This window comes from Accipiter gentilis, chromosome 21 (genome assembly GCF_929443795.1).
Source record: "Accipiter gentilis chromosome 21, bAccGen1.1, whole genome shotgun sequence".
NCBI classification, from domain to species: Eukaryota; Metazoa; Chordata; class Aves; order Accipitriformes; family Accipitridae; genus Astur; species Astur gentilis.
The window spans coordinates 2,679,883-2,697,464 of NC_064900.1; the positions used below are offsets into that span (position 1 = coordinate 2,679,883).

General features: G+C 39.9%; 1 protein-coding gene across 24 annotated transcripts in view; it reads left to right on the plus strand.

Annotated features, from left to right (window-relative positions):
* The window catches only part of SPICE1 (spindle and centriole associated protein 1), a 32,416-nt gene extending 16,186 nt beyond the window's left edge, over window positions 1-16,230 (plus strand). For 15 of the 24 annotated variants that reach the window (XM_049824679.1, XM_049824677.1, XM_049824678.1 and 12 more), the window contains 8 exons: window positions 2,470-2,601; window positions 3,274-3,421; window positions 5,535-5,759; window positions 7,793-8,187; window positions 9,522-9,693; window positions 10,899-11,001; window positions 11,318-11,405; window positions 12,284-16,230. In XM_049824679.1, coding sequence (XP_049680636.1) covers window positions 2,470-2,601; window positions 3,274-3,421; window positions 5,535-5,759; window positions 7,793-8,187; window positions 9,522-9,693; window positions 10,899-11,001; window positions 11,318-11,405; window positions 12,284-12,337 — 1,317 coding nt within the window. In that variant the 3' untranslated portion in view covers window positions 12,338-16,230. Of the gene's footprint in view, window positions 1-2,469; window positions 2,602-3,273; window positions 3,422-5,534; window positions 5,760-7,792; window positions 8,188-9,437; window positions 9,694-10,898; window positions 11,002-11,317; window positions 11,406-12,283 lie in introns of those variants that run through there. The other 9 variants (XR_007509073.1, XR_007509072.1, XR_007509074.1 and 6 more) reach the window with 9 other exon arrangements.
* The last annotated feature ends 1,352 nt before the right edge of the window (window positions 16,231-17,582 follow it).

Here is a 17,582-nt window from a genome sequence, read left to right on the forward strand (position 1 = left end):
CCTTCCTTCCTTCCATGAGTTGATTGTTGCTTGCAAAATTGTCTGCAACTTTTTTAGATTTACTACCTAAATTCATGAGTAGAAATATGCAGAACTTGCTCAAGCTACAAAGTGTGGTTAATTGTATTCAGAGTTGCTTGAGATAGACAGTGTGCATCCATAACCTTCAGTGACTTTTCTGCTTTTCATGGAGCTTTATTTACAATTAGGATTTGAGCATTTGCCATGAAGAAACACAGCTTGTCTGAGTATTTCCTAAAACCTGGTCCCTGTGATGCTAGGAATAAATCAAGTGCTCGTGTGCACCATCTGTTTTGCTTAGCCAGGAGAGTTAGCAAATTTCCAATGCCTGAATTATAGCTGGCAATGCATTTCAAGAAAGTGACTTTGCAGCAGATATTTAAAAAGCCTCTGATTTCAGGTAAACAACCAGCCTTCAAGAGGTTTTGAAGCTTCTAGAAAGATTTCCTTCCTCTTCTGGGAAGAAAAAAATATTTTCCAGCTTTGCTGCAGAAAAGCTGAATGCAGAAGAATTACGATAAAGGATGTTGCTTAATTTATTCTCAAAGTTACATATAAAAAGTGGGAAGAGAAACTTGAATTACTGAATCTTTCATGACAGTTGCAATAATAAGTAATTAAAAAAAATCAACTCCTACAAGAAGCAGCTAGTGAATATAAAAAAGGCTAGAGAGAAGGGGAAAAAGAAACTTCTGAAATGTTTGCCAAGCTATACGAAATTCTTAAAGGGAAGTGGATCAACCTGACTTGGTTCCTAAATGAATTTCAGTATCATCTGCCAGATGTTAGAAAATTTTTTTCCCCGTTCTACTAAGAATGCTATTTCTTTGCCAGACTCATAGGGTGAAAAAGTTAGAATATATGCATACTTTCTGTTGCTATGTTCTCTATCTCTCCTTCTGCATATTCTGATGCAGTGTTAAAACAAAGCTGCCACCTGGCAATGGGCTGGAATGAAGATACTTCTTCCAGGGTATACCAGACCCAAATCCTACAGGATGGTAGGAATGGATGTATACAGCTGTTAACCCTGATGCTCTCCCCATGCATAAATGTAAGACACACAGCTGCTTGGAAGCTTTTCCTCTGAGACTGGGTTAACACTGTGTAGGATGAGTAGATACAATAGCTCATCCAGATGATCTAAGGCATCAGTAGGCTTCACCACTGATACCAGGGTTAAAGTTCTTGTTTTGCCCTGTTTTCTGTTTCTAAAAAGATAGAACTGTCTACATTTTCTCCATTTTCTGTGCCAGCCTGCTTCACTTGGATCAATACAGAAAAGCTGTTCTGTCTAGGTGAAAGGAAACCAGAAAATGGATGGTTTGTCTCTGATACGCTTAAAGGAGGTTTATCTGTCTGTCTTTGTGTCTACTGACAGTATCTGTGGTTTATTCTCAAAATCATTTATTTATTTATTCATTCATTTTATGTGGCTGCAGAGCTGTTTTGTCTTAACACTTCTTCCTTGGTGGTTTTTCACTTCTGGTCCCAATGCCAGCAGAAAATAATCTACGGTATGTTATGGGCAGCTCATGCTCTAATTTTGGCTGGCAGCAGAAAAGAGTACCCCAATTGCTTTTCAGGATCTCTTGTGTTTTGGAGATAGGATGTATTTCTCTTATTCAGGGATTCCCTTGAGTAAATGCAGGCAATCATCTAGAGAAGGGCTCCATCTGCTAATTCTGACATGTTTATGGGACTTGGTAGCCTCTGCTCTTTCATCTGTGATGGTCCAAAAAGTGGCAGTCGTGTATTCCATTTACCCATTAGAGGTGGAAGGGACTCTTTTGCATCTTGTACAGCACGCCTGGCTACTGCAGTGGTCTATCTTAAGATAACAGATTGATAATATCTTTTAAGGGCAAGAGGTTCTACAGTAAGGCCTTTTGCCTCATGCTCAAGTGGATTACTTAAAAATAAACCTTTTTGTCTTCTTTAAAAAAATAAAATAAATTAAACCCTCTAAGAACTTTTTCTCTCTCTGGGGCAAAACATTAGAAAGGAACTACTTTCTCCTTCATTTAGTCAAATTTGTCTTCATTAATGAATTAAGGCAACTAAAGAATAGACACAAGTAGCACAGGATACTGACAAGCACCAGCACACCTGGGAGTTATTCGATTACTGCATGAAGATACAGTGACTTACAAAACAGTATCCGTGCAGAGAGACAATGCTTGCAGTTACAGCCTGTAAAAGTTGTAAAGGTAGAAGAACAAGGATGTATAGGATTCCTTACAGGATTCTGGAGTAACAAAGAAGGAACAGTAAGCTTTCTGACAGTTCTCAAGCCCTGAAAATTGGATTTTGTCATTAAAGTAATGAAGTCAGTTTAGCAAAAGGGGGAAGAGCTGCTACAGTATGATGTGATATGGACCTGTTCCTGTTTCCAAATATGAATCTGTATTGGTTATAGTAGGTTTTTAACTTTTTCTCCCTCTTTAGAGTGAAATGCAGCTGCGTGAGAAAGAGGTGATGAGACAGCAGCATGAGGAGGTGTTGAATGAACACAGAGAACTGATTGATGCTCTGACTGCAGAAATACTTCTAGTGAGGGAAGAAAACACTACTATCCAGGTACTGAGCCCCCATCCCCCTCAGAATGACTTGTTAGAATGCCGAGTTGTGTTGCAAATGTGTGCTGAGATGCATTGTTGTATGTTCGGGAGATTTTAATAATAAACAGGAAGAAAATGACAAAACTGAATGAGGAGTCTGACAGTGACAATAGCAGGCATGGAGGGGGGGAAGGAATGTTTGGAAAGTCAACATTTTATCTTCCTGTTTCATGTTTAACTTTAAAGCCTGAGAAAATGATAGTTCCATTAAACTGAGCTTTGCTTTATCAATGTAAAGGTTTAAGCATCTGCTTCCACACTTCTATACTGTTAACACTACTGGAGCAACAGAGTAGACTAGATATAATAAATTTTTCTTTTTTTCAGTTTGCAATGGAGGTAGATTGTTCAACGGTTACATTTGGGAATGAAGGAATAAAGCTGCATTAGAGAGGAAATGGGGTGATGAGTTAGGAAAAGGGAAAACCAAAGAATTTTTTTGAGGCAGGAGAGAAAATAAATGAGAAACATGGAGACATCAATATTTAATACCTCACTGGAATCCCACAGATTCATGCAGTGGTAATAAGAGACCAAACTTCTTCTCAGAGCTGCCTGTGGTATATAATCTAATTCCTGTTGCTAGAATACAAATTTCTGTATCTCCTTCTGTTTTTCCTTCATCCTTTAGAAGAAGCTTCAGCAATACATGATGGTAACAGATGAACAGCTGATCTCTCTCACACAAGCATTTAAAGGCCTCCCTTTGGTAGAACCTAGAAGAGAACAAAGTCCAAACAATTTTGGAATTGCAAGCAAAGGCCCAGTGAACGGGCAAGGTGGGTGCATGCATGTGTGAAGGATGAAATGGGAGTTGTGGGTAGTTTATCCCTGTAATGGAAAATTTGGTGTTTAATAGATGTCTACTTGAATAAATACCTCTTGCCTGAGCATGAATCTCACTTCTGGAAATTCATAGGCCGTGGGTTCTGCTGTGAGCACAAGCAGTTTGCTACAGATTATTTTTTAACATTATAGGTTGTATTCCATCCCTACTGGCATCCTTTTATGTGGATCAGGACTTCAAGATTAACCTTTTAGCCAAGTCCTGGGCTTGAGCTTTAAGTGATACATAATACGTTATATTAAAAAAAAAAAAAAAAAAAGGGGGGGGGGGGAGTAGCCTTCACCTGTTAAGATGGCTTACAAAGTCAAGTTTATTTTGAGGATCCTAAAAAAACCCAAACAAACCACCAACTGAATCAGGATCTCACCTTCCTGTTGCTGAGGCAGCCTGACAGTATGAGATTGGTTCTTCCATGAGGCACTGGAGGTCGCTGCTGACCAGAAACAGCAGCTGGTGAGTCCTGGTAACTAACCAGGCAGAAGTCTGACACTTACAACTCTGTATCAGAGGTGAATGACCAGTTGAGTGATACATAACATAGCCACAGACTAAGTTATGCCAGTAGCATTGATGGCCAAACTAACTAATCATGATTCACGTTGTACTTTTTACATTCTTTCACCATGGAGTTTTCCTGACCTGTCATCCATGATTGGTTGCTTAAATGCACTATTTTTGTTCTCAAGATCAGTAACTCCTTGTGAATCCCAAGATTCCTTGGAGCTATTCCTTAGTTAATGTTGGTTTTCTGGACATTTTTTTGGTCAAAAACTTTCTTCCTGACTGCTTCTGTGGGGTTCTCAGGAAGAAGCCACACACCAGATCCCTTTTTTGTGATTTACCCAGGCTTTGTAAAAGCAAACAAAAAATCCTACCCCAAAATATAAAACCCAAACAATCAGAAAAGCACCCCTCAAAAAAACCAACCAAAACCCAACAAAAATGCAACCAAGCAAAAAAACCCACCCAAACCCTAAACCTTCTTATACAACAATTCTGCAAGACTAAAATTTCCAAATCTTTTTTCCTTATTGGTCTCTGCTCTCAGGAAAAGGCATCTTCCTGAGAGGAAAGTTTCCTAAAGTTGCAAAACTATTTCTTCCTCCTCCTTCAGATGGAGATCTCTTATACCCTTAAGGCACATGACTGGATGTCAAACATCTGAGATAGCTAGTTTTAGTGCATCTGACTGGATGTGAAACATTTGAGATAACTTATACGTGGTTTCTGTGCTAAAACTAGCTAACACAGGACTTCCTTGGAGAGACAATTTTGGGATCAGGTATGTTCTGCTTAATTTTCCACTAATCTCGCTTTTGGGAACATGTCCTGAACAAAATTGTGAGGAGAAAATTCAAAGATAGCAATGATGGAGCAGTGGATGTAGGCTTATTAAAATTACTGTGGTCTTACAGCTAGCTACAACTTAAGATTTCACACTTTTCATTTTGTGCCTCCCTGGTATGTTCAAAATAGATGGCAACATAGACATACACTAGTTGAAGTTAAATACAGAAGAATAATTTTTTAATTTTTTATTTTTTTTTACTGAAGATGTCTTATTTGAATTAAGTCATAAAAAGATCATCAGAGAGCTCAAAGCTTTGAATTGTTTTCCACTCCACCATTGTTGCCATCAAATTTATAATATAGGTTCATTAGGATAAGTGCGTAGGTCTGCTTTTCTCAAGAGAATATACCAAATGCAGCTCACTGAAATACCTGTTCCTCACAAGTCACTTGTCTGCCAGTCTTGTGCATGAGTTACAAACAGATCTCTTACTAGTATTCTGAAATTGTGGGGCTATATACAATAGCTCTTCTTGTTCTTAAGGCCAGTGAATATTTGTGTTATGCTCCATTGAAAGAGCTCTGTATCTAGGGATCAGAAGAAAGTTACAGTGTGTGGGGAAGATACTCTAGTCTGTCTTTTCAGATACTTGAATGTAAGAGTCGTTACTGAGAATTTTCCCTATTGCGCTAAAACTAATTTTTTTTTCTCCCCTTTTTTCCTAATTCTGTCTCTGCCTTGTCTGTTTCTTTAGAAGAACCTGATTCGAGCTATTTTGAGCCTAGTGCTGATGCATGCAAAAGGGAAGGTATGCTGAAATTCCCACAGGAAGAACTTCCTCTCAAGTTTCCCCTGAGGCCAGGTGCCTCAGGTGGTGGCGGAGCTGGTAGAAGCTTGCCAGCTCACATCTTCCAGCCAGCTGTGCTGTTGTCACCTCCCCGGCAGAAGAGCAGTCAGGAATTGTCTCCCCTCCAGAATGGTGAGATCTCTCTGATTGTAGTAGACTTGAGAGTCTGTTTAGTGTGTTACTATTTCAATCTCCCAGGCTCACGTTACCTTTAGAGATGTATTTTCTATGAAAACTTTAAATGTGTATGCCTAGACACCTTGGCCCTATAGCTGGAATATCCTGCTTCTGCCCCCAGCTATGCATTTCTTTTCTTCCTATGCCTGTTGTTAGATTTCCTTTAGACTTTCTGTCTCCTGCAGTTCTCCATCTACTGTCTGAGTCCTGTCAGTGGCAATCCAGATCAGCATTTCCATCTTGTACTGGTTTTGATTGTCACTTCTGCATGATTTGTTGTAGCAGTTTGTGTATGACCTACAGCACATCATCTCAGATCTCCATCTGCTGATGTTGTAATCCAGCCTCCACCACCTTTCATGATGGGACCACTGAAGACTGGAAATTTGTACCTCCACAGCCCATGCTGCAGACAAACCAGGATGTCTGTGGGCTGTATACTCTTGCTTTGTGGGAGCAGGTTTCGGTATGGATTTCATTCAATACACAGGAAGCGGCTGAAGAAGTTTTTGTTGAAATTATGTGGTGCTGGATAACTAGATTAACTCAGTCTTGTGTCAATATCCATAGGCTTCAGGAGTTTTATAGGTCGGTAGCTCAGCTGTGGTTGTTGGAAGGAAGAAAGTTCATCAGGGTGATCAGGGAAGGTATTTCTCATTTAAATGTAATGAAGTGAGCAGAAGGGAGGATCCTTTGTGACTCTCAAAATTAGCTTTTCCTCCTGCAACTGTCATTGTAACCACCTGCATCTTACTGAATGCCCCTGTAACCCTCTGTTGTTGAGAGGCAGGTAATTACATCTATGGCTAGCTTGATGGTTGCTGACAGGAAGCAGGGCACAGTGGTGGGGTTTTGTGCCTCCCCTCCTCCTTTTTTCCCCCTTTCAGCTGTGTTGCTTTGTAATTCTTTCCCGAGTCAGAAAACCTGAAAGTCTTTTTGATTTTTAAGGAGTTGGCAGGGTAATTGGAAGTTTATATCTAGTTCAACCTTTTGGTGGGCTGCTGTGGTGTGGAGGAGGCACATAATAAATCAGGAGGAAAAGAGCAACATCTGGTTTCAGTCCCACTGAGAACTGTCAGATGTCTGTCATTTGAAACAAGAATATAAAACTGCGTGTTCCTAGACTTCACTACAGTTTAGCTATGTGAGAAATGTATTGTTACTCTTTTAAAACCATTAAAGGTGCTAAATGGCTCAACAAATGTTAAACTTCTTGAATGTTTCTTTATGAAAAGTGATTCCTAAACCAGATTTGTGTGTAAATTTTTAAATGTCATGCTCTGCTCAAGAGGCAAAAGCTAAAGCTTGGGATGGAATGGGCTATTTGGTGTATAAAGCATAGAAAAACTGGGTTTGATCACAAAATCCAACTAGGACTTAACATGTAGCAGCTGACAGTGCCGTAACATATTTGGTCATGCGTATGTGGTGTTATCTGTTTGCTAATGATGACCACAAAAAGTACCTAACTACTTTTGTTGGCCAGAGTACTTCCCCTTTCTTTGAGGCTGAGTAAATAGGTAGTTTATTATTATGCCAAAAGTCTTGTATTATTTTGTTTTATTATTCTAGAAGTTTTGTTATCAACCCAGTATAAATATCAGAGCTGAAATGCAAACTTAACAGTTTATTAGGTAAGGTGACTGGATTTTGGAAAATGGAAGACTTAACTAAAAAGTAGTGTTTGATCTATCAGCTAAGAAATTCAAAGCAATTTATATTCCTCTCTCTGACTTCTCTTTCCGTCTCTAAATAAATCATTTAAATGTAAGACTGTTTGCAATAGGAAATATTAAACCTGGTGAGTTCTTGCAGCAGGGTCTTGCATAGAGTGATTTTGATCAGTAACATAACATCATTCAGGCTAGGTGTTAAAATTCAAGTTCCTGCTTGATTATTACTAGTCTGATGCAATAAAGTCACTGTTAATTTCCTTGATAAAGATCACATGTCCCTTTCCTTACTGTTCCTTTATTTCTTGTTTGTAGTGTTTACAGCCATTTCTCAGTCTCCTGAAAACACTGAAAGAGAACCATGCAAGGAAAGGAGCTCACCTTCTTCCCTGCAAACACAGAGCACAACTGAGGAAAACTGTCTTATCTCTCGAAGGCAACCAGTTCCTCCTGCAGACAAAGACTTGGAGAATTCCCATGGGAAAATCAGTCTGTCCTGCTCAGGTGACGCTAGAAAAAACAGCACAGCTAAAGAGTTATTTCAAAACAGTGATCTACTGGGGCAGATAGCTGAGCTTACACGGCAGAACTCTCTAATTAAAGCTCAACTGAGCAAACTCAGAGGCTTCTCTGAAGACACAAGTGACTGCCTACATCAGCCAGACCCAATACAAAATGCAAATCGTAGTCCAGACTCTTCACAAGGACAGGTGAGAATTTAAGAGAAAAGGAAGGCCGGATTCCCCTTTCTGCTCATCTGCTTTCCCATAGCTTACTGATGTTTTAAGACTGTTTCTTTCCTGGTGTCAGTTGTTTTAAGGAAAAGAGTAGCAACCCTAATATTCTTTTCATTCATTTGCTTGGATACTTGTGATTTTTATCATTCCATAGGGAGCTCAACAGTAGCTTATGAGAGTATGAGCACCCCAAGGAGCTCAACAGTTCTCATATTGCACCTATCTTGTATATGAGTGCTGAAAAGTGTGGAGCACATTTATAAGTTTAAGATAAGGTTATGCTGCAAAAAGATGTGTGATTGCAACATGATCAGGTATACCTCTTGTAGCTTGGGTAATATTAACAGTGAAAGCACTGCACCAATCCACAGGTTCTTATCAAGCTTGTAAAATGTATATTTAAATCCATGCCATACATCTCTTCTGCTACTGTGACCCAAAAGCCCATAAGATTAAAGTTAGTGTAGGTACATCTCTTGCAGTACTTGATTATAGTGTATGTACTAGTTGGATCTGTCTTGTCAGTCCTGCCGTGTGGTGAAAATCCCAAAATCTTTGGGAAAGAGCTTGAAGACTTTGGTTCACATAGAAAACCTTTAATCTGCAGCTAAGCAGCTATTCAGTGGCACCCCAGTGAGTGGAGTTAATACAGAAATGCCTAATCCCTGCCCTTGCCACTGTTTTTACTTCTGTTCTGTCACAGTGGCTGAATTACTGTTCAATTAAGGATCCCAAAGGTTTTAAATTTCCTCACATAACTAGGCTGAGAGTGTTGTCACTTTGCCCATTGTATTATGTTGTGTAACATTTAGTTGTACAAGATGATGGAAACTTTTTAAAGTGTTGGTTTTGTGGAAGCAATTAATGGAGAGGGAGGGGAAGAGGTCAAAGTGGGTGAAAACCTGGTTTAAAGATGGGTTCCAGGATACTTCTGCTAGAAATCTGCTTTTGCTTCCCTGCACCCTCCTGAATATGTGTGTCTCTGATTAAATATTTTCTTAATTATGAATAATTGTTGGATGGTTGGGGGTTTTTTGTTTGTTTTTTTTTTTTCTTTCTTTCTCCTTAACTGGTAGAGACAATAGCTGTTTTATTTCTACTTGTAGGAAGACCAGTTTAAAATATTGTTGTGTTTAGTCAATTAAGGACCTAGACACAGGACAGCAAAAGGGACAAAATGAGATTTTTCACAGGAGGTGCTATATGATTATTTTTACTTTCAGTTTGAAAATTAAATTCATAGAAGTACTTGAAATATATTGCATGCTCTCCTTGAAGTTTTTAATTTGAAGTGATTATCCAAGTAGACTCATCTCATGGTATCAAAGAGCTTGGAGGAAAGAATAGCAGAGCTGAATCGTCAGAGTACAGAAGCACGTGATAAACTGTTGCAGCTAATAGACCAACAGAAATTAGCTGCTGCTGATGTGGTCCCTCCAACGATATCTCCTGTTCTGTCCCCATCCCTAAATTATACTGGTAAGTACCCAGCTTCAGGAGAAACAAAAACTAGTAAGACAACGTTTTTCCCCTTTTGGGAGTTCTCTGTCCTTAGCTGATTGGATCAGCAGTTGTGGTCAGCAGTACACTTGCTGTTAATGACTGTGTGGTACAAACACTCCTTGCTTTAGAGAGCTAAAAATACATCAGCTAAACTTCTCCTAAGGTTAGTTTCTTAGTAATTAGTCTGCTGCAAACATCGTGCTTCATGGTAAATCTGTTCTTTGCTATGTCCTTGTCTGCAGAACAGTTCTGCTACATGGTCACTGATCGGCAGAAGTAGGCTTTTTAATCAGTCCTCTCTGCTGGAGAATCTTTTGTAAAAAAGGCTAAGTATTTACATCAGGCTTCTAAAAATCACGGCAGAGTGGTTATCCAATTCTCAACCACATTTTAGTTTTTGGTCTTCTGGGTGCTCTTTCCATCAGACTGCCTTGCTGAGTTACTGCCAGTGCTAATAGAAAGAAATAACTGGAGCTTCCAGTCATCTGAAGACGTAAATTAGCAAAGGGAATGTTCTTGCTGATTCAAGATTCATAGATTAGCTGCCATGTGTAACTATGACCAAAAATACTTTCCAACAGGTGAGGGCTACTTTATCTCTTCATGGAGTCATTGTAATTACAGGCAGAACTGCATGTGAGCATGTACACATGCTCTGTCTAGGACATCTGCCCTTTCCCCTTTCCTGAACCACAGAGGATCTATAAAGGAAAGGACTTGAGGGGCAGAGGAAGGAGGGGGAGGAGAGACCACGTATGTGTGTGTGCATATGCATGTAGGTCCGTATGCAATGACTCATGCAGTGGGATTGTAACACTAACACTTCTACAGCTGTTGTAACATAAATTCAGCATGATAAGTAAAATCTTAAAGGAACAAAGTAGAGAAATCGGAAGTCTCTAAGCCTCTGATTGCCAAAACCCAGAAGGTTTATCTATGGAAGAATCATTCTATATATGTGCATATTGTCCATAGTTGCTCTGATTATCTGCTTTCAATATCTGTCATTTTCAGAGAGTGGGTATGGGGTTGATGTTTAGCCTGATGTTTTATGTCTGATCTCTATATTCTATGCAATTGTGAAGAGTTATGTGATCCCCCTCCAAAAATGGGAAAATGAAATGAATGTCGTGCAATGTTGCTGTGTTCTCATTGGAATCAAGCTATTATTTATTGCCTAGAAAATGCAAGGAGGACAATTGACGTGTCTATTCCCATGGCAGTTGCTATGGACAGCTCCAAAGAAGATAGTGTTTCCCCTGCCAGTGTGACCAGTATAAGAAGGTAAAAGTTGACCCTTTACTATTCCATTTTTGTACTGCCTTGATTACTGGTGCAGCAGAACTTGAACACAATGGAAAAAATTGCCATGTTTTTCTTTGGCTTTACAGACTTTCCCTGACTTCATCACACTCAACTCTGTGGAAATTGGACAAAGGTCCAATAGCTTTTTCATAACTTCCATTGTTTATATTTAAAATGACAGATGACATGCCTTGTTCAAGACTATTGATGAGGGGTCCTAACGCAGGATCTGAGATGTGATTCTAGTAGTCACTTCCATTTTCCACTTTTTCAATCTCATTTTGAATGTCTGCAGGTCTGTAGGAGACTCTGGCAAATCTTGTTCACCCCTAAGTGCCTCATCAGAAAGTGTGAAATTAATTCCTGTCAGCCAAAGGCCAAAGGTAAGACTGACAAATCTTCAGCCAGAAAGTTCAATTGTGACGTCATATAAGGAAAAAGCAAGACAGATAAAGAAGGGGAGAGAGCTCTGTCCTACCTTAAATCTACCAAGGCTAATAGTAATCAATTCATGGCAGTCTGGATTCTGGATGATTGGTCAGGGGAGACCTGAGTGCTAGTGACATTAGTTGTTTGCTGACACAGAGCTGTTATTTAAAAGTGAATAATCCTGTTAAGTGTATCTTCTGCTGTGGTATCTTAGTGCATTAGAACTTGGAAGCTCTGGCAGTCTTGCACTGGTGGCTCCAGAGAATTTCAAATAATCATTATGATGTACTGGTAGAGCCACATGTAAGAGGCAAGCGAGCTCTTACCTTGCTGTCGCACAAGTCAGTTGCAGAAGGATAAATAAATCCAAATGCAAAGAAGATCCCCGGTCTAGATTTTTGATTCCTGATGTGCAAAGAAAACAGTCTACAGCTTTCATGGGGAACTCCAGGCAGTAGTACAGTCTGGTAAGCCTGTCACAGATCTGTTTATATGCTTGAAGGCAACCATGAGGAGATACTAATACCATCTTTCCTGATGTCCAAAATAACATTAATTAGGAGTGATAAAGAGAAAAAACAAAGTTAGGGTCCAAGACTCCCTATCAGGACAGCAAAGTATACGTCCCCAGAGGGGAAATTTGGAATACTTAAGGTAGATGGGGCTTAAACTAGGTGTCTAAAGTAGGTGGTATGACTCCCTCCACAGTGCCGATGGCAGACAACTGCTACATATCAGTGAACTGATACATAGCAATCCTATGCAAGCCAGCACTAACTAGCAAGTCTGTGGGAAATTTATGATGTATGAATTTCAATTTCTTGTTTTGCAGGTGGAAAAGCAAAAAGAAGAAGGCTGGTTTGCATTGTCAATGCACATCATGTAAAGGAAGCTGCACTTAAGTCCTGTATTTTTTTTAAATTTTTTTTTATGAACCGCAATTAGATCACAGTAGTCCCCCTCGCCAGATGTACAGTTTAACTCGGAAGTGCTTTCATGTCAGTGCCATTAGTATAAAGAGGTCCATATGCTTATTGTACTTGTGCCATACTGAGCACTATAGGAAGTCCTAGGAATGAGTTTCTGAACTGGACACACTGCTATGACATTATACATTTTCACCAAATAAATCTTTCACAAGACTGTAAACTCAGGCTGCTGTAGCAATACAAATGAGCATCTGGTATCTGATTTAGATACGCTGAAGACAGGAGGTGTTAGAAATCACATGTGAAATTTTCTGGAGCCTGTATTCACACAAGATATGGGAATGAAAAAAAAAAATCAAGAAAAACTGAGATGAGGGAATGTGTACCTATGTTCAAAAGCAACCTGGAGATTAGGAAGCCAGTCTATTCCTCCAGGATAAGAACTTGCATCAGAAATAATTTTTTCCTTCTGTGGTTTACAGTTGCTCCCAAATGTTGTGTTTTCTGTGCAATTAACATACTACAGTTACATCTGGACTTCAGGATTGCTTTTTAAAAATCTCATTTAATATTTTTATAATGAAGTGGCTATTTGAAGTTGAAATCAGAATCTCTATTTGCTATGTACTAATGTATACTCTCTTAGATACAATAGAAAACTGTGATATGAGTACAGTTGTATTAAGCTGTTTTGTTATGTGTGTATATAATACTCTAATGACCATGTTTTTATATTGTTTTTATTTGAGTTTTTAAAGTAGCCATAATTTTATTATTAACAATTAATAATAAAACCTAGGACTGTGAGGAAATGCTTATATATGTTTCTTACATTGCAGTAAACCTGGGCAAAAATCATTATAATGGAGATAAAAAATGAAAAAATTCTGCAAGTCTGGGGAAGAAAATATCTGCAAGTCTCAAAACCAGATTTTGCATAAAGTTGGTTTAATATTTTTCCTTTTTTAACTGTTAAATTTGCCCCTAAATATATTGATGGGGTGGGGCATTAAAAGGGGCCAGCCCATATCTTTTCAATTAGTTCAGTTTTAGGAGAATGAAGAAAAGATACTTCTCTTTTTTTTTCTTTTCCGTTTTTTCCTTTTTTTTTTTTTTTTTTTATGGGGGGATGTCTTTTTAAAAGATTTAGAAAATCTAAAAAATAAGGGATTCAAAAGAGGACCCTTTCAAATATTCTTTGACATTTCTGCAATTTATTTTTCTAGTGTTAACTTTGGGAATAGAGGAAGGCTCATAGTCCTGTCTTTTGTGAAGCAACAGTTAAAATTCCTTGGAAGAAGTCCCCCAACTCATGCAGAGGCAGGAATGCCAAGGTTGGGATGGACAACATAACCATAGTGCCCACACATTAATACTGTTGCTTCTGACTTCCTCCAAGCTAATGATTGTTACAAATGCTCTGTAACATCTGAGGTTTCCTTTTGGAATATGGGATTGGAATTAATCTTTTGAGTCATCGTCTGGTTTCCTTAACTTGGAAGCTGCTCTATCAAACTACTATTTCTTTGTAAGTGGAGTCATTGAGCTGTATTCCAGTCTAAAAACATTCAGTGAGGTGAGAAATACTGCTGATTTTCCTTTCCATTATTAGTGAAATCCACGTCTCCTTGAGATCAGTAGAATGACTGCAGGTCTGGCTTCAGAGTCGGGACCAGTGACTCCGTAAAACTGTTGCCCAATAAAACAGCACCTGTGGTGCAGAGCGCCCAGCTTGTGGCCATCTGAAGAGGTAGGACCATGCAGAGCTCCACCCTGGCTCCCAAAACCTCATAGCCACGTTAGCAGAGCAGTGTATTCAAACAAATAACTCTTTTCTCCCGAGCTCAGGTGCCACTTTGCACTGATGTCTCTAGTCTGGTGCCAGAGCTCACTTTCAACCTGGGTGAAGTGCCCTGTGCTCATCTTGGAAGGCAGGAGCACATTACTGGGTCCCCCTAGTTGCTCTCCCCCCAACTCCTCCGCAGCTTTTGACTGGGGGTAAGCAGCCTTCTGCAGCTCAGGCCTGGGGTCATAAAGTGTTCCATGGCTAAAAACGAGCTGCAGCTGAATGTAGTGGAAGTGTGTTTGCTGGAGCTCTGTAGGCTGGTACAGAGCTGAAGGCAGTTGCTGAGAAACTTTTCTGTTCTAGACCAAGCAACAAACTGCAGCTGTCACTAGCAGTAACACATCTGACTTTTCATATCAGATGAAGGAGAAAGTTTTAGGGCTTCATTTGATCTTTATTTTTCAGTTGTGTTAAATCACAGAAAGGCTGGTATCATCTAGTCCCAGTGCTTTACCAGTGCAGTATGTTTTATTGCCAATGACTTCCTGATTTTGCAAGATAAGCATTTTACTGCTTTGCTTCCTTTTTTTCCAGGCCTTTCACGTTCTTCCTTTTTGTCTTAAATGTCAGCAGAAGGACATTTGGCCACAGACCAGGGTAAGCACAATAGTAAAGAATGTGTAAAGAGAAGAGCTGCAGCCTTTGTTTTCTCTTGTCCTCTTTTATCCAGGTGTACCATGTAGGAATGGTTTCCCTTTGAAAATGTTTCCCTTGGACGGCATGGGAAAGTTTCTTATACATATTTTGATTACAAAATTCTGAACTGAAAACTTCATTGCAAAGAATAATTTTATTTTTTGGAAATAGGAAAATCTAGGGGTTTTTCTTGGGTTTTCAATTGTTTCCTCTTTCATAGTCATTAATTCTTCTGCAGTTACATGAAGGAGACTGCAATGTGTTGCCTTGTTTGGGTTTTATTTTGATTTTGGAATATTTAAGAGTTGATAAATAGCTGAGGGTAAGGAGCAGAGAGGTGAAGTCCAGAAACAGATCTTGCTTTCTGTTTTTAAGCTTACACTCACTTATTCCAGTTTCTAGAGGCAAACTGAAAGTTCTGTAGGTCTGACACTTTGATTTTTGTTTTACATTAGGCTTTAGGAGGGCATACAAAGTCCATAAGGTCTTTTTAAACAGAAAAATCTCAATTGAGAGTATTTCCCCTTGAAACCTTTAGCTATTCAGAATTGCCAACTCCATTAAGAAGGTAATCTGGCACTGCGGATTCATGTTGTCATAGGTGGGTGTTAAGATGACCACCCCTAACGATAGCGATGTAGCCCTACAGGTCTGAGGTGACGGGGACTGGTGCTGAGATGCCTTAGCCTTTTTAACTGTGGAAAGAAGGAGGTCTCTTACAGTCTGAAGAACCTCTGTGTTGTCATCACAGAGGGGAAGGCTGCTATGACAAAATATGGTCTAATTTAAGGATGCTTTTAGAGCCATGCTTATACCAAAAGGGAGAGGAAGGTGCAGAGTTTTATAGGTCCTGAATATTGGAATATTTTACTACTGAGAGATGCTTGATCAGCTTAGTGCATCAATAAAAACTTGCTGCTTTATTCATCTTAACTTTTTTTCAGTACTTTTTCTGAGGCCGAAATTTTTTGTATAGTGCAATGAATTTAAATGCCCAAGGCTAATTAAACCCCATGGTATCTGAGTGCCTTGCTTTTGCCAAAGTTTGGGATGTTTTTGTCTGCAACTTTTTTCTTTAAGAAAGCAAGATGTAAGGAGTTTTATGTAATAAGGGAAACTTCAGGCACGCAGTTTTAGAGATGCTCCTCTTGAGAGCCGAAATACAGTGTCTGGTTATTCAGGTCAGCTGTGACATAACATACATTGCTATGCACTGCCTATAGTATAAGATACAACTATTCCTTTGTAATACCTATGTGTGATCATACTGAGGACTAGCATGCTTCTTTTTCATGAATGTAGTGTTCCTAGCATCTGGAGGGACATAAGATTATTCTGTCTTATTAAAACAGCTGTTTTATTAAGCCATTTGTTGTCAGGCCTTTCTTGCTGAGATCCAGAAACAGCCCTGCACTGTCTTTCTCGCCACACATACTCACACACACATTTACTTCCTACCTGTGATTTGCTGGGGCTGTGCTCCCCACTTCCACCACAGCCAGCAGCATTGCTTCTGCTGAGCAGAGCTCAGGGAAGTGCCTCAAAGCTGGAAAATCTCTGCTGTTCTGTGCATGGCACCTAGCTCGCTTCCCTAAAGTACCCATTCCGCAGTGCCTTTCTGGGTCTGCAAAATGCTAAATTTGGAATGAGATCAATTTCTCATAAAATTCTTTAAAAATGATATTTCTACTCTTTAGGTGAGCATACCCTATCCTGACAGCTGCGTTGTATGTGGTCCCATCCCATGGCAGGATTCACAAGCCTCCTATTCTTTTGTCTTCCCTTCTGTGGCCTTTGAGTGCAGGGGTACTAATGGGAGGGAGGGCTTTGCATAATGAGGGAGAGGAACCCAGCAGTCTCTGAAGAGAATCTCTTTTCCTGTGCTAATAATGGACAGATAGAAGTATTAATATATATATTCCTTATATTTCAGTTCTTGGACATCTAAGTAAGCGCATTGCCTCGGGAGTGTTTCTTCTGAGCACAGAAAACGTGGGTAATTCTCTCCCTTTGCTTCAAACCCACCAGTTCTCCAGGTGAGGAGTAAGATTGCATGGGGCAGGCAGGAAAAGGCAGCACGCAGAGCGAATGCCTGGCTCCAGATTACAGCAAAGGTGCTTCTAACTCGCAGTAGCCTCCATTTGCTGCAGAGAACTGGACCTCCAGTTCTGGGTAGGGTGGAGCTGAACTGAAGAGCTGCCAGGGCCAGGGTTTCTCCCCTGCCCCAGGCTGCGGAGTACAGTTACTTCACCATTAATAACAATTAGTCACAATCTCTGGTCTAGCCCCACCTTCTTGAGAACTGCTGGGTGCAACCTAGATGGCACTAAAGAGGAAAAGTGAGTGCCTCTTTTCAGCCCGGTGAGCTTGCCAGGCATAGATTCAGCAGAAGCTTCAAAAAAACAAAAAGACCCTTGTCTCTGTGAGTGTCCGTCTGTGCCTCCTCTGTACTCTTACGCACAGCACTGGGGTGAGCTTCTGCGGTAGGAATAGGGAGTGAGGTGCTTAGAAGGAGCCATCCTGGAGTAGAGAGGTGATCCAAGGCAGCCTAAATTCTTGCTGGGACACCTGAGTAAAAACCTTAATACTCATCTTCCTTACCCCTGTCGGGTTGGTTTTTTTTGTTGTGTTTTTTTTTTTTTTTTCTTCCCAATTCAGCAGAAGGTCTCAATAGCAACAGAGTGAAGAAAATAGAGTTAGGGTTGCCCCTGCCCTATGCA